The sequence below is a fragment of the Hemitrygon akajei genome, chromosome 11 (assembly GCF_048418815.1).
Source record: "Hemitrygon akajei chromosome 11, sHemAka1.3, whole genome shotgun sequence".
Classification (NCBI taxonomy): Eukaryota; Metazoa; Chordata; class Chondrichthyes; order Myliobatiformes; family Dasyatidae; genus Hemitrygon; species Hemitrygon akajei.
In genome coordinates, this window is record NC_133134.1 from 22,971,381 (window position 1) to 22,989,022 (window position 17,642).

General features: G+C 37.6%; 1 protein-coding gene across 4 annotated transcripts in view; it reads right to left on the reverse strand.

The window, feature by feature from the left end:
* Positions 1-6,201: 6,201 nt before the first annotated feature.
* rhbdl1 (rhomboid, veinlet-like 1 (Drosophila)) overlaps positions 6,202-17,642 on the reverse strand; it is a 295,879-nt gene continuing 284,438 nt past the window's right edge. For all 4 annotated transcript variants that reach the window (XM_073060403.1, XM_073060406.1, XM_073060402.1 and 1 more), the window contains 3 exons: positions 12,136-12,236; positions 8,178-8,238; positions 6,202-7,300 (listed from right to left, as the gene is read on the reverse strand). In XM_073060403.1, the coding sequence (XP_072916504.1) occupies positions 7,029-7,300; positions 8,178-8,238; positions 12,136-12,236 (434 nt within the window). In that variant the 3' untranslated portion in view covers positions 6,202-7,028. The remainder of the gene's footprint in view (positions 7,301-8,177; positions 8,239-12,135; positions 12,237-17,642) is intronic.

Consider the following 17,642-nt stretch of genomic DNA (forward strand, 5'->3'; position numbering starts at 1 on the left):
AATTGATGGTTATCAATTTGCATCTACATCTAATTTAATTGCCATGATCAGTGGGAGTGAACTTCAGATTTAATGACTTTTCTTGAAGGGGGCAGACTCAGCCTGGTCCACATAGTTCCAACAAGTTCCACGCCCAAACTCTCAGCTATAAACAATGAACTATTCTTGTCTGGCAAGTGTGTTTCTACCTTTTTTTTAAAATCAAGAAAGTAATGATCAGTGGCTAAAAATTAAGTTACTGTTAAGTGCTGGCAAAAAGTTATCAATTTATTTACAGACTGCCCTTTCCTTCAGTCTGTGACCATTGACAAATTGGTCCAAACTTTTACAACTTTAAATCACAATGGCACCAAAGACAATCTGAATTTTAGCACTTTAAACCTACAAGTTTGCAACAACACAAAATTACAATGTAAATCAAATGCCTGTAAACCTTGACATTACTTTAAAAAAAACTGCAGTGTAAAGGACCCTTGCCTATAAAGCTGACTTCACCACAGATCAAATTAATCACCAGGTTTTTGTGCCTGTTCTGTGTCCTTTGAGAAGACTTTTACAAATGAGCCTTAAGAAGTTAGGAAAATGGGCACTTTATTAAAAAAAATTGGTGTTTTAATAAGTTTGGCTATGCACATACAGAGGGCTCAGCAGCAAATAGATCTTAATGTGTCTTAAATAATTACTATTGTAAAGCTAGGAGTAATTGGAAACAAAGACAAGATTGCGGCAAATAAAATTTTAAAAATGAAATTATACATTATGAAATGATTAAAACATTAAAATCAACAACATTTTTTGCCAGAGTGGCTGATGAAGGATCAAAGAGATGGATTTCTCAGCATATCTGGGCTGAAGCTGTGTATAATGTTTATACATGTTCAGCACTTGAGGCTATTGGATCCATTTTTTGTTTTATTATTAAATTTGCATTTACTTAATGTCAGTTACTCATTCATGATGGCATTAAACACCAACTTAATTTTTTTAATGTATGCTAAGCCAATGTCAGTTGTATTAAGCTGCAGCAGACTGCCACTCTTTAATCTGAGAATTATTTTAATGTAATTAAGACCATAAGGCAAACAAGCAGAATTAGGCCATTTGGCCCATCATGTCTGCTCCGCCATTCCACCATGCCTGATTTATTATCCCTCTCAAACCCTTTCTCCAGCCTTTTCCCATAGTCTTTGATGCCCTTACTAATCAAGAACCTATCAGCCTCCTCAATGACTTGGCCTCCACAGACATCTGTATCAATGAATTCTACCCTCTGGCTAAATGTACTTAATTGAGCTGAGTCATGGAAGATTTTAGTTTAATAGCAAAGCTTTTCTCCAGAGAATTTACTGATTATTTGATCATTGTTTGCACCCAGTTTGCCATGTGATTTTTTTTTGATAAAGCACTGTGTATAATTTAACTGAGAACTAGATCAGAAAGGCTTTATCTTAATTTATTATTGAATTTATAAAACAGCCTGATTGTTTATTTGCTTGCAGCAAGATAATTTCAAGACTTAAGTATTTTATTCCATTTATAATATATTTTAACATATGTTTTGCTTATGAATATCCTGTTTGACAGTAGCAAGAATATTATACCACATAGTACAACTTGTACAATCCTACTACCAGAGTGTAGACTATTGAAATAATTATGTTGGATTATTGAAATCAATATTCAGGTTAATTGCAGGTCAGGCTGGCTTTGTTTGAAGTGTAATTGCAAAGGTAATTGGATATTATACACTTGTGATTCTAGGGCCAGTGTAAGGTGGCTTGTTGCTAGGAGAGATTCACCAGAATTTATCTGCAAATTCTATGTAGCTGATTTTCTTTCTATTTTGAAATATTTTATTTTCAAATACCTACACAGATGGTACAGTGCATCTGGATGCAAAATTTCTTAGCTGTTGGAAAGTGTGCTGAGAACAAAAGAGTTTTAATGGACAGTACTAGGTATGTGAATCATGAGATTGTGCAGAATAAAGAGGAAGAGGTGTCATGTGCAAGTGGGAATGAATGCTTGTTTTCAATTAAAGAAGTTTGTAAGATATCAGCTCAGAATCCCTAGAACAAGTTGTTCTTTTGAAACATTCCTATTAGAGTAGCTGGTTGTTACTTGTAGCTAGATCAATAGTATATTTCTAATAAACAAATTATTTCCTTCTGAAATCCAAAACAAAGCCAAAATGAATGACGATTTAATTAAGTTCCTGAATAAATGAATAGAAAGTGTCTACTTTGATATTTGACAAATGTCACTTAATATGCTGCAAACAATCTTACATATTTTTGTGGTAATATTTTATGTGCTGTGTTAGATAAATGTATTGAGGGTGCACCATGGCCCAGAGGAACGCTGTTTCATTGGCTATATATACTGTACTGCATGTACAGTCAGATGACAATAACTTTGAATTTGATATTTTAAATTAGTTGAAAACCATCTCAAAAAGAGGTAGAGTTAGTATTTTACCTAGGAGAATAAATTGGAAGCGCACACTCTATTTTCAGATTGAAAAATACAGAAGGTTGCATTTGAATCTGGAAGTGGAGTATGCATTGATAAGTACAATTGTTCACAACCGTTTCAAAGACAGGGTCAGAAGCTTATATAATTTGAGGAAAATCCAGCCATATATTTTGCATTTTAGCAAATCAAAGTTGCAGAATTAGTCAGCTCCATCATGGGTACTCGCCTCCGTAGTATACAAGACCTCTCAAGGAGCAGTGCCTTATAAAGGTGGCATTCATCATTAAGGATCCCCACCATCCAGGACTTGCCCTCTTCTCATTGTTACCATCAGGTAGGAGGTGAAGGTACACACACAGCAATTCAGGAACAGCTCCCCCCACCCCCCCGCCATCCAATTTCTAAATGAATATTGAACCCACGAAAACTACCTCACTACTTTATTTCTTTTTTTCTGCATTACTTATTTCAATAGACATATATATACTTAATGTAGCTCAGTTTTTTCCTCTATCTATCATGTATTTCCTCAAATAATTCAATCAGGCTCATGAAGCATAGCCTGCACCTCACAAAGCCATACTGACTAGCCCTGATCAGGTTATTCTTCTCCAAATGCCTGTCAATCCTTTCTCGAAGAATCCTCTCCAAAAATTTGTCCACCACTGACATAAGATCTGCTAGTCTATAATTCTCAGAGTTATCCCTATCCCTTTCTTGAACAAAGGAATAAAATTTACCACACTCCAATGATCAGATACCATCTTGTATGGCCAGTGAGGACACAAAGATCATCACCAAAGGTGTAGCAATTTCTTCCCTCACTTCCCTTGGTAACCTGGGGTATATCTCATCTGGCCCCAGTGACTTACCTATTCTAAACTTCCAGCAATCCTATTTGTTTTTAATGTATTGATTATAATTATAACTTTTGATAATTTATAGACAGATTATACAATGTGATATTATCAACACTTAATACTTTGGTTAATTCTCTTCACCCTAATAGTCACAGTTTTCTATGACCTCTAACACCGTAAATAGATTTTACACATGTTCCTGACTTAGTTACCCTTTCCTCTATTTTTCACGATCTGTCAATTTCATGGCACGTTCTGTTCTGAATTGTCCTCTTTCTCTAATGTAGCTTACCTAGTTAATGATGAACAAGTTATTCTTTTTCCTCCTCCTTTACTTAATACAATTCAAGTCTCCTTTCAGAATTTTGTTCTTTCACAAACATTTACTTTCATTGTCAAACTCACCTAGGCATCTAGTTAACTGTTAAGTTTTACACTGCATGACAATGTGATTGCTTCTATCAGTCCTTAATTTCACTGAGTGTAATTAATATAATTACAATACTGTCATTGACTATTCTCTATACTAATGACATTTCAACTGAATTCCCCGGAAAGGGCCATTGACAAATTCCTTTGTATTGAGTTGATAAATCAAACTCTCAGCATTTTAAAAATTTATTTAACAGTACTCTTTCAGGCCCATTTCAACTTTCACCTTTTCCTGTTACTTTTCTTCCCTTTCCTTTTTTCTGTAATGGGCATTGGAAACACACTTGGTTCTGGTTGAGAATGTGGTATATAGACACCTAGGAAAGGACTGGGGCATTCAGTCCCATGAGCCTAATTGAAATTATGTTTTAACTCCATATACTCAACTTTGTACCAATCTACTGACACCTTTCCTTTATGTATTTTTATAACTGATGCTTTTATCTTACATTTATTCAATGTCTCAGCCCTTTCTTTACCAGATTATTTACACAACTCTCTGAAGCAAATTCTGAACTGCTACTTACAAATATCAGATTATGCTACTGGTGCCCTTTTGGTTCTGTGGTAGTACTTTTCTGTGGAAATGAGCAGGTGATGAATTAGAAGAGGAGCAGCTTCAAGGTACAATCTATTCTATAATAAATATTACATGGTGCATATTTGAAGACAGGCAGAGGTGCTCTTACCAATATTTATTCATTAATCAAGATCACAAAAACCTATTACCTGGTCATCACATTGCTGCTTGTGGTGCAGATTAACTGAGGCTTTAGTTATTATGCATTTTGAAATATCCTGAGTTCTGAAAAGTACTTAAAATTATCTCCTTTCCACTGGTTGATATGCCTTGATCACTTGCAATATTATTTCTGAGAGACCAAGTCTGACACATCGTGGAGCAAAAACATCTTCAAAACTCAACATGCACTAAATGCTGGAGGAAATCAGCAGGCCAGGCAGCATCCGTGGAAAAGAGTAATCAGTCCACATTTCGGGCCGAGACCCTCCATCAAGATTGGAAAAAAAGATGAGAAGTCAGAGTAAGAAGGGAGGGGGAACTCAACATTCAATTAAATTAATGCAACTCCCCTTAATGGAGGATAAATTGCTACAGGCTCATCTTAGGGTCAGGGGAAGTGGAATTATTGTTGAGGGGTCATATATTAATGCAGAACTTGCCGTCATTCCTCTTCCTTGTGTTCTTTGCAATGTATTGGGAAAGGCTTGCTGTAATCAGTGTGCAACTAGTCGTACCACAGCTGGTAGGTTTACTATTTTTGCTGGTCTTTGTATGGAAAGACAACAGTTGTACAACTTTCTGTTGTACCTGTTGTATGGAAAGTCTGGGAGCTTGCACCCTCATTCCAAGTACAGTTAGGTTAAAGTTCATTATCAAAGGAACCAAACCCCAAATGGCTCTAAGTTCTTAAAAAATACTAATGGCTCTAAATACATTGGCTGGTAGCAGCTAATATTGTCCCCGTGTACTCCATACTAAGGATATTACAGATATACAGGTGAGTTGAACTTGCATGATTACAACACACGAGGATACAGCCCATAGGTCATTCACCTTAGTTTTGGCAGTGTGAAACAGAAGACAAGATAGGCAGTGTTAAATGCCAAATTCACATTGATATCTAAAATTCACATCAAGGCATCTGTAGGTTATTCTGATGCATATTACTTCATAACTTTTTAGTCATCACTCTCATTTATAAGTTCAGTCAAGACTTTTTTTTAAATGCCCCTTGCCATATTCAACTTGCCTCCAACCAAGTCAGCGTCTTCTTCAAATTTGGGCAATTTTCTCGTGTTTTAAGTTTAATTAATTATATATTGTTGCAGTTGTCTCACTTACATCACTGTAGCCTTGTAGCAGTAACTTCCTACCTTCTCACATCATTGCAATTCCAAATTATTCTGTGAAAACCCCATCATTTTAAATTCAGTGCCAATCTTTTGAATGAAACATAAAGGCTTTTTTGAAACCTAAGCATGTCACATGCATGCACTAGTTAATTTAAAACACAGCTTGTCAAGACTATTGAAGAGGTTGGTTTAAGCCATCCTCCTTTGGCTGTAGTTGGATTAGATATTGAGATTTCTCTTGATACTTGATTCTGTTATCTTACTAGTTATGGATGCAAGATAGGTACTTGCTAATTTGCAACAGTCTCCTTTTTTAGGTGGTTCATTCAGCAATTTGTGGGATACTTTTGTAATCAATATATTTGAGATACAAATGGAAATGTAAAAAAAATTGTAGATTTCCAGTGGGAATAAAAAGCAAATAATAGAAATTTCCCCTCTGGTAATAATAGTATTACACTAATGGACATACTTATGTTTTAATGGGTGATTATTCATATGTAACCAATCACTATGTTATTATTTTAAAAACATATACAAATAGATATTTGTGATCAAGGTCAATATTTATTGAGACATTTGGCTTGAAAACATCCGTAAGAAATGTAACATGTTAGACTTAACCAGTTTAACTAGACTTAATCTGTCAAAGGATGGTGTAAGTCATTATTCACAATATAAATTTTGTCATTTAAACTTTTTCAATATACTTTCACATCCCATTTGATGAAATGTACATAAAATACAGTAAGCTTCTTGAGAAAATTGAGAACTAGTAAAATGAATTCTATATGAGTTAAATTTGCGCTTTCAAAACCATTCCTTAGAAACCATCATTCCAGATAGACTGTCCGATATGGATCAAAACTAGGAAGTCTATGGTGTTGGGCACTTATAATCTGAAAAAGCATTAGGCTGTTAACACACTGGCTATATTTCTCTGTGATCTCCAACTGTACCAACTGCACCTTAATTTTCTGGACATACTATATGCTTTTGAGGTTGTATCTGTTATAAAAAGTAAATATGCCCTTCACATCAAGTACCTCCACCAATCTGAACTTTGCAGTGATTTGGCTTGAAGATTCTTTAGCACAGTGTTAAATTTCCACAACACCTGTTCACCACTGAAAGTAAACAATCTTGAATCTATACTCTCAAAAGCCCATGATTGGCAAGTGATATTAACTCCTGATTATGCTCATTATCAAGTAGTTGAGATAAAAATTCTGTCAATCACAATGATGATAAAAATTCAGTAGTCATGAGGTCTGTTTTAACAGTTGTTCATTAAAAGTCCATTTAATGTTTCTTCTTTAGCAAAGAGGCTCCAGAGCCAACTGAACCTCTCTGTTGGGACGTGTTCCAAAGCAGACCAATGGCTACCTACGGTGGAGGTGGAATCTGCACACCCAGGAGATCATATGCAAAAATGTTCCAGAAAATTGCAAAAATGACAAAGACAGCATAAGAGAAAACCATGACCCACCAGGCACACTGCTGGTGGAGATTCTCCTCATAGCTACGCAAGATGATGAGTCCCATGCTGATTCCCACCACCGCTCCAGCCAAATGTGCCATAAAGCTGGGCTGGGGGCCAGACGAGGGCAGTGGAGGGGAGAAACGCAGCCAAACTGCACGCCCAACCTCAGAGCTCACTGCCAACAGATCAGAGCACAATCTTAGAAGTTCAGCACATGGGAATAAAGTTAATAATAGCAAATGCAAACTATACACAGTCATTTTACCATTCGTATACACTTTCTAAATAACACTGCAGTCCTTCCTGCGTGAACATGAAGGGACTTAGCACCTACTGTACGTATTTTAACAAGAAAGAATTGGCAATGATCTAGTTAGTTGAAGTTCTATACACTGATTATAAATTATATATAGTATTTTTAAAAACACCATTTGGACGATGCTATAGCACCATAAGGCCCACATAACTGGAAGAGAGAGGTGTGGCGAGAGATTTTGAAACATAACATTAAGTGTAACGGGTGGGCACTCTCACAGACAGAATGGAATACGAGTTACTACCCTATTCTTTCAATGGTACAACATCAAGTTCTTGTTTCATCACTCCTAGCCCTTCTGTACTCAGTCTACCTTTGTCTAGATCCTCACTTCTGTTAACAATTGGACACTCTGGGGCGGGTTGCCAGGCATTTTGTTAACACAGACTAGCTCACAAAATGTACTGGGCCTCTCATCATTAGTACTGGGCAAGTAGCCAGAACTCTTCGCAGCAAGCCAAATGAAAAAATAACCAGGGTGGAAATCTGCCACTGGGATGTGCCAGTCTTGCTTCGTACCTTTGGTGCTTCTCAATAAGAAATTAAATAACAGCAGATGTAACTGTTTATTATATTAAAAAAATGATTAGCCATGGTCTTCATAGTGAATAAACACTCTTGTGAGCCTGTGTGGAAAACGGAGGGATACTGAATAATTTTGATGTACACATAGTGTAATGGTTATGGTTCTTAATGATAGGAAGGTAAACAAACCACCTAAAATCACAGTACTTACTGCAGACAAGTGCCAGTATCATTCGGAGCAGTTTATAAGGACACCTCATTCCTGCCCAGTTCTGTAAAAATACAATAAATAACAATTGGGGTCTGTTATGCCACAAACATTAACCTTGGATGAACCTTCTCCCTAAGTTGGAAGGGTTCAAGGTCCCAATCCAAGATATGACCCATAATCCATTATTGAGATAATGCTAGTAGTAAAATCTTTCAAATGAGACATCGAACTGAAGTCCCCGTCTGCTCACTTGAGTGAACAGAAGAGAACCATGTGTACTATTAGAAGAGTGGAGAAGTTATTTTGGTAAACTAGAAAACTTTCACCTCTCAATAATATAGCCAAACGCAGGCTAACTGGTTGTTCCTTTGAACAACCTAGCTTTAACATCCACAGAATTAAAGACATGAAAGGCCTGTGCAAATGTAATGTCTTTCTATTAACTCTAGTTCACAGTGACACAATTTATATATTTTATACCTTTTTTTAAAAACCAGTAACTTTCAAATCCAATTTAATGTATTTTCTGTCAATAATAGTGAGAATTTAAAAGAGGAATATAATGATTCAGCTTTATGCATCATGTAAATACATGTGGTAAATTGTGTTTCTGGTTCCAGATTAGAGCAGCATGGGTTTTCTTATAGTAAATTTGGGGAACTGGTATTATTTAACATTCTGTCTTGGCATCCTGGTGCAGATATAAACTAGAGTATTGCATTCCACAGCCTGAATTATGCAGTGGGTGTTCATAAATGGTACTTGTTATTCATGATACTTACACTTATTCAAAAGCTTTCTATGAGCTCCTGTGTTCACTTCTAAGATGATGGCTAGGAATCTGAAGCAGTGCCACAGTGAACTGGAAACCAACAGCAGATCTCCTTAACCAACCAGATTTTAGAATCTTTCCTGACCCATGCAGAGTCCAAACCAGGTATTGTAAATTAAAAATATTTAATTCAAAGATAAATCATCCTCAGGAAACAAAATAACAAGAGAAAAAGCTGATATTAAGTGAAAGGTGAAACAGAAAGAAAACTGTATTTTGCTTTTAACAGCTAGAATAATTCTAACCTATAAATAGACACCACAGGCATAATCTCTAGCCTGAAAATTAATTGTTATTTGTTAACAAATAGGACATGCACTGTTAAAAACCTATTTACCTCTGAGTCATCAGCCTCTATATTTTCTAGTGTGTTTATTAAGTAGTTATCACATCAAGAACAGCAATTCCAAGTCTTTCAATGTTGAGAAAGTAAACTAATGAAGCACAACCTTGGAAAAGCAGAGCAACTCAGTCAATACATGCAGCATAGTAAAGTTAGTGGAACATATTAAATGATTTACTCTTTAACAACAGGGAGTGCCAATGACCTAAATGCAGCCTCTGCATTATTATAAAATGTTAGACTGATTATCACCCTCGGAGGCAGTTGCCTTTAATTCAGTTTCATGACTATCTTTTAACATCTATGCACCAATAATGAAGTATTTTAATTTTACACAGATGTTTGGGTGTCTTAACAGAAAAGGATATGGTTCATCTGCCTTTGTCTAAGTCAAGACATAGATACACATTGAAGATAAATGGATTAAAGCTAAAATAATGAAGGGAGGAATTTTAGGTAGACATGCATAATAGTGCCCCACAATATATATCATGATCTAGATATCAGGAAATTGCAAAATCACCCTTCATTTGTCACAAAACTGTTTAGTAAAGCAATAACTTAATTTTTAAAATTACTGATAAAATAACAAATAAAAAACAGATCATGGCAAAAGTATCTAAAGCTAGCGGGCATGGGTTTAACGTAAGAGGGAAGAGGGTTAGAGGGGATCTGAGGAAGAACTTTTTCCACTGAGGTGATGGTTGGAATATGGAACTCACTGTGTTAGTGGATGATGGAAGTAGGTTCTTGCGACATTTAAATATCTAGACAAGTATTTGAATTGCTGAGGCATAGAGACCAAGTCGCGGTAAGTGGAAAAGGTCCTGATGAAGGGTCTTGGCCCGAAGTGTTGACTCTTTTCCACAGATGCTGCCTGGGGTGCCAATTTCCTCCAGCATTTTGTGTGGATTACATTGATTTCCAGTTTCTGCAGATTTTCTTTTGTTTAGTGTAGAAGGGTACTTCATGGCCATTGGAAATGGTTGGTCAAAATGCCTGCTTCATCATTGTGGCTCTATTTTAATGCTAAATTACTTTAGATGAGATAGTTAAGTGCAATTAACTTGAAAGCAATCTATTTGCTGCAAGTTATTCATCGACAGTTAGACCCATAATTCTTATATTTAAATAAGTATGCTGCCTTTGGTTGAACTGTTACCTAATTTACATCTTACAAAATCAGGCTGCCAATGTCATTCCAGACCACAAACAAACTACTGGAAGAATTCAGCGGGCCAGGCGGCATCTGTGGAGGGAACTGGATAATTGACATTTCATAAAACCATAAGACATAGGAGCAGAATTAGGCCTTCTGGCCCATCGAGTCTGCTGTGCCATTCAGTCATGGCTGATTGGCTGATCCTGTATCCTATCTCCTCCTCAACCCCAGTTCCTGGCCTTCTGCCCGGGGAGACCTTACATCTAGACTTCATTTCCCTTTACAGATGCTGCCTGACATGCTGAGTTCCTCCAGCAGATTATTTTTCTTTCTTCCAGATTCCTCCATCTGCATTCTCTTGTCTCTCTACTTGTCTTTATTTCTATCAAAGTCTCCTTCGATTTTAGCCACCAGATGGCACCAACACGCTGATGTCTGCTTCAATTGATGAGCCAGCTTCTGTAGAGTCAGATATTAGAATGTGCACCTGATCTGAAAATGTTATATATGCAGTCATAGATGGAGCCAAAACTATCTTTGCACATTGCTCTGGGCATATCTCATCTACATCCAATTCTCTGTCACTGAATCCCATCACTTTAGTTGCCATTTAAAATTGCATTTATACAGATCAAGGAATTAATAAAATGGGCTGTTTCCCTGCTCTTATTTAACTGCTTTCCAATCCAGTTTCATCTGGATAGTGAGAGATGGGGAAAGGAAGGGAAGAACGTATTCTATAGACAAAAACACCAAGATGCTCTCACATGTCTGGACACCTAGTTAAAACACATGCCTACGGGGCCATATGTTCCAAAACTGGATTTTGGAATATAATTCAAACTCCTGTGACCCGACTGGTACCGAACCACAGCAATCGTCCCCCTGATCACTTTCCTCTGAACAGGAGCAATATTCATTATTCAAGTATAAGCACTTGCCAGGTATGTAAAGGTTCCAAGAATTCACATAACCCAAGGTTTCTACAAGTCTAAAACACTGTCAGCTGAGATCACAAATGTTGTGATAGTTGCTATACATCTTAATTGATTTTAGATCATGATTAGATCTTAGCTAGAGTTGTTAATCAGTACAGATTTATATTACAAGTTCAAAATATGCTGGACTACAGAATGATGGACCTAAGTGTTTCAATCTGTGGCAGGGATTTGGGGGTCGAAACCTGGCTTTGATCATTTGGACAGAATGTGAATTACAGATCCATTGCTGGATCTACTTATACACCAAAATTCATCCCAGTGACATCAATTAAATGGGATTTTAGTAGCAGAATGTAATAAGCTAGAGCAACTTCCTCAAGCATAATGCATGCAACCAAGAACGAGTTTCTTCACTTTCATCTCCAATTATCCTTCTAAAAGAAATGGTTATAAATACTCTGGAATCTGCTGTAATGCCAAAGTGCAGTGCTGTGTTCGGATGGTAACCTGGCAAAGACTGAGTGCTCTTAGATGAATATAGAGTCTCTATATATTTCAGGGCTTGCACTGTGCCAAAGGAAAAAAAAACCTGATGCTAAATCACATTCATTGTAGCTCAATACACCTTCGGTTTATTTGTATTTTTTTATACAACTGCTAGGGAAAAATAAAATTATTACCATGACAACATTGGCCAAGTGTGCAGAACAGAGCGCATAAACGCCGCCAGAGGCTCCAACCAAAGGTGCTCTCATGTCAGTGATAGAAACAGTCAAGGATCCTGCAATGTAAACACAGGTAAGTAAATAGATCCACAGAATTTCACTACATCCATTCAGTCATTGGCTTGGCATTTCCAATACACCTGCAAAATGATTTTCTACATAGAAAGCATACTTTTCCACCCACAAGTGATATTTGTGACTCATTAGAGTCAGGGAACTCAGCACTTAGAGATTTAAATTAGTGACATTTCTAATCTTTCCAACTTCCTATTTGAACTCTAATTTCTTGAGTGACATGCAATGATGTACAAAATTCTTAGCAGGTAACAGTGTCCTATCAGCCTTTTCCATGCATATTTTGTGCAAACCTATTTTAGATCTAGTTGTGCATACAGAGACTTAATGATATTGTGGAATTCTGTGGAGTGATCAAGAAGATACAATTTGGATCAAATCTAAGTGTGATGTACTAAAGTGTGAAATTAGGTCTTGGGTCAAGTTGGCAAAGATAAATTGAAAAGTTAGAGTTTCAAATTTCTTCATAGATATGAAAGGGAAAAAGTTGAAAAAACCCCACTGGAAACATGGAACAGCCATGGGTTAAAAAACGTACAGTATATATAGTAAAAACCTTGAACAATGATACCAAAGAGTAGAAAGCCCAAGAACTGAAAAGCTTTAACATTTTGACAAAAGATGGGCAAGAAATACAGGTCAGAGAAATCAAAATACAACTAAATTGACAAGAAATGTCAAAACTGATGATGAAAAATTTTAAGGCCAAGAATGTGGTAAGGCTGTGAATTTGCAGCTTCAAGTTTTAGAGAGGGATACTGTCTGCTCCCAAGGCATTATTGTTTTTCAGTTGGCGTATGGCTTTTCTGACTTGTTTTCAGTCTGGGATGGTGGTGAGATTGTATCAGAAGATTTGCTATGTGAGTCAAGGATGATCACGTCAATATAGGGAGTTAGGTAAAATGCTGGAAAGCAGGACCTCTAGGGCAGTAATCTCGGGATTGCTGCCTGTGCCATGCACCTGTGATGGTAAGAATAGGATGATCTGGCAGATGAATGCACGGCTGAAGAATAGGTGCGGGGCAATGTTTCAGATTTCCAGATCATTGGGATCTCTGCTGGGGAAGGTAGAGACAAGGCAATACCCATTACACATTGGCGTTTAGGGCAGCAATGCAGGGAGTAGTGGTGTTATGGCTTCCTTCATCATGTCAGTAGCTTCTGCCCAGTTTTCATTCCTGTCAGTCATGCAAGTCCCAGGTGGAGACTCAGGAATACCATCACACTCAGATGTAGAAGGATTCTTCATTGTTGGTTCTGTAATTTTGTTTTACCAGTCAGGGTTGTTAGCTCTGAGCTGAACCCCCAAAGCTGGAAGATCGGTGGATCATGCCTTGACTCCAGCCAACATAGCTCTCTGCGCCATTGAGGCATGCAAGCCTCCAAACAATGACAAGGTTGTACAGAAGGTTGGGTTACATCTGAAGCCAAGGAGAACCAATATCTTTGCTGGAGCTATTGGGAAGGGTTTAAACTAATTTGGCAGTGGCTTGGGAACTAGAGTGATAGGGCTAAGGATGGGCCAGTTGGTATACAACTCAAAGCAGTGGTTAGTGAGACTGTGAGGAAGATGATAGAGCAAAATTGCAGTCAGTGGGATGAGTTGAAGTGCAATGGGGCTAAAATCAAAAAGGGTGATGAACACAGGATGAAGAGGGTGTTATATTTGAATGGACGCAGCACACAGAATAAAGAAGATAATCTTTTAGCACAGTTAGAGATTGACAGGCATGATGTTGTGGGCACCGTTGTGGTGTGGCTGAAAGATCATAGTTGGGAGATTAACATCCTATGGTAAGCTAAGTGTTGAAAGAGTAGGCAGGTAGACAGAGAAGCTCTGTTGAGGAAAAAAAATGGAATCAAATTCTCAAAAAGAGGTGATACACAGTACTCTAGGATCAGACAATGTAGAATCCTTGTGTGAGAGTTAAGAAACTGCAAAGGTAAAAAGACCCTGATGGGAGTTATATACAGGCCTCCAAACAGTAGCTAGAATAGGGTTACGAATTACAACAGGAGATAGAAAAGACAAGTAAAAAGGGCAAGGTTACAATAGTCATGGGATTTCAAGATGCAGACAGATTGGGAAAGTCAGTTTGCTGCTGGATCCCAAGAGAAGGAATTTGTAGAATGCCTATGAAATGGCTTTTTTGAGCAGCTTGTAGCTGAGCCCACAAGGAATGACAGTTCTGAATTGAGTGTTATGTAATGACTCAAATTTGATTAGGGAGTTTAAGTTAAAGGAACCCTTAAGAGATAGTGATCAGAATATGATAGAATTCACCCTGCAGATTGAGGAGAGGCTAAAATCAAATGTAATAGTATTACAGTAGAGGAAAAGGAACTACAATGGCATGAGAGAGGACACTAGCAGGGATGATGGCAGAACAGAGATGGCTGGAGTTTCTGGGAGCAATTCAGAAGGTGCAGGAAAGATATATCCCAAAGATGAAGAAGCATTCTAAAGGGAGTATGAGACAATCATAGCTGACAGGCAAAATCAAAGACAGCGTACAAGAAAAAGAGAGGATTGGGAAGCTTTTAATAATGAACAGAAGGCAACTAAAAAGCCAGAAAGGGAGAAAAGATGAAATATGAAGGTAAGCTAGCCAACAATATAAAAGAGGATACAATATAAAGAGTAAAAGAGATGAGAGTAGATACTAGACCACTGAAAAATGACTCTGGAGAGATAGTGATGTTGGATAAAGAAATGGCAAATGAACTTAAGTATTTTTCATCAGTCTTTACTATGGAAGATACTAGCAAAATGCCAGAATGTCAGAGGGCAGACGTGAGTGGTGTTGCTATTACTAAGGAGAGAGTGCTTGAGAAGCTGAAAAGTCGGAAGGTAGATAAGTCACCTGGATCAGATGGACTATACCCCACAGCTTTGAAAGAGATAGCTGAAGAGATTGTGGAGGCATTATAATCACTAGATTCTGGAATAGTTTTAATGGACTGGAAATTTGCAAATGTTACTCTTTAAGAAGGCAGGGAGGCAGAGGAAAGGAAATTATAAGGCAGTTAGCCTGAATTCAGTGGTTGGAAAGATGAGGAGCCTATTATTGAGGATGAGGTTTTAGGGTACTTGGAGGCACCTGACAAAATATGCCAAAGTCAGCATGGTTTCTTTAAGGAGAAATCTGTTGGAAATCTTTGAGGAAATAACAGGCAGGACAGAAAAGGAAAGTCAGTGGATGTTGTTTATTGGATTTCCATGGTATAACAGGAAAGATACTAGCATGGATAGAAGATTTGGCTAAATGGCAGGAGACAAAGAGTAGGAATAAAGGGAGCCTTTTCTGTTTGGCTGTTGGTGACCAGTGGTGTGCTTCAGAGGTCAATATCGGCATCACCTCTTTTCACATTATATGTCCATGATTTGGATGAAGAAATTGATAATTTTGTGGCCAAGTTTTCAGATGATACGAAGGTAGGTGGAGGGGCAGGTACTGTTAATGAAGCAGGGTGTCTGCAGAAGGACTTTGACAGATTGGGAGAATGGGCAAAGAAGTAACAGATAGAATATAGTGCAAAGATGTGCATGATCATGCATTTTGGTAGAAGGAATAATGACGTGGAATATTTTGTAAATGGAGAGAAAATTCAAAAATCAGAGGTGCAAAGGAACTTGGGAGTCTTTGTGCAGGATTCCCCAGAGGGTAACTTATGGGCTGAATCATTGGTAAGGAAAGTAAATGCAATGTTAGCATACAATTAATGAGGACTAGAATACAAAAGCAAGGATGTAATGCTGAGGCTTTATAAGGCATTGATCAGACTGTGCTTGGAGTATTGGGCCCTTATGTAAGAAAAGATATGCTGACAGTGGAGACGGTCCAGAGGGCATTCTCAAGAATGATTCCAGTAATGAAAGGATTACTGAATGAGGAGTGTTTGATGGTTTTAGGCCTATACTCATTGGGGTTTAAAGAGTGGGAGGGGGAATCTCATTGTAACCTATTGAATATTGAAAGGCCTATATAAAGTAAATGTGTAACGGATGTTTCCAATAGTGGGGGAATCTAGAACCAGCGGGCACAGCTTCAGAACAGAGGGACAGCCATTTAAACAAAGATGGGGAAAAATTTCTTAAGCCAGAGGGTAGTGAATCTGCGGAATTTATTGTCACTGACAGCTGTGCAGGCCAAGTCTTAGTATATTTAAGGTGGAAGTTGATAGGTTCTTGATTAATCAGGGTATCAAAGGTTATGAGGAGAAGGCAGGAGAATGGGGTTGAAGGGGATAATAAATCAGCCATGGTGGTCTGGCTGTGCAGACCCAAAAGAACAAGTGGCCTAATTCTGTCCCGAATTTATGGTCTCATGGACAGAGTCATTACTAAGGGGTTCTTCCAGATGCTTTCCAGTTGGCATCGACTACCTCCCTATCCTTGCTAAATTCAATTCTGTTCTTCACTCTTAGAGGGATGGTGGTAAAACTCATTTGCCTTGTAGGAAACAAGAGAAAACCTGCAGATGCTGGAAATCCAAGCAACACACACAAAATGCTGGAGGAACTCAGCAGGCCAGGCAGCATCTATGGAAAAAAGTACAGACGACGTTTCAGACCGAGATCCTTCAACTGTACTTTTTTTTTTACATAGATGTTGCCTGTCCTGCTGAGTTCCTACAGCATTTTGTGTGTGTTGCTTGCCTTATAGGAACTTCAGTGAAGATTTGTTAGACTGGTTCCCGAGTTGAGAAGGCTGGCCTATGAGGATAAATTAAATAATATCAGCTCATAAGAAATATGAGGATAAGACAGAAGTGCAATTATTAGTGAGTTTAATAAATACTGAGAACCTGTTTCCCTAGGGTTGAAAATGTTGAATCAGAGTCATTATTTCAAATTAAGGTATCAGTTGTTTGGGACTAAGCAAAGGAGTAATTTCTTTACAATGAGGATTATGATCCTTAGGTACCTTTTACTCAATAGGAATGTGAATATTTAGTTGAAAAGTATACTCAGAAATGGGAAGAAAAACAAATAGAAGCAAAAGGTAGCAGAATAGGGCAGACATCTTAATCCTTGACCTTGCTGAATGGCAAAACATTCTTGATAGGCCATATAAACAAAATAAATCATTTTGAACTTCATTACTTCCCATTAAGCCCATTAAGGTGTGACCTAATTAATATTCATTAACTATATACATCATGAAGTTCTATTGATCTCTCTAGTTATCTTCCCTGGGCTGTCCCATTGCAAAACAACTTACCGTAGTCACAAACTTCCCATTTTAATAATTTTTTAGATTTATTAATCAGTTGGATTCAACATGAGATGTACTTATTGGCAAGTTTCATAATGTAAAAAGGTTTTTAAAAAAAAGCATATCAGTCCAGTGCGGCCTCCTCTACATCAGAGACTTGACGCAAATT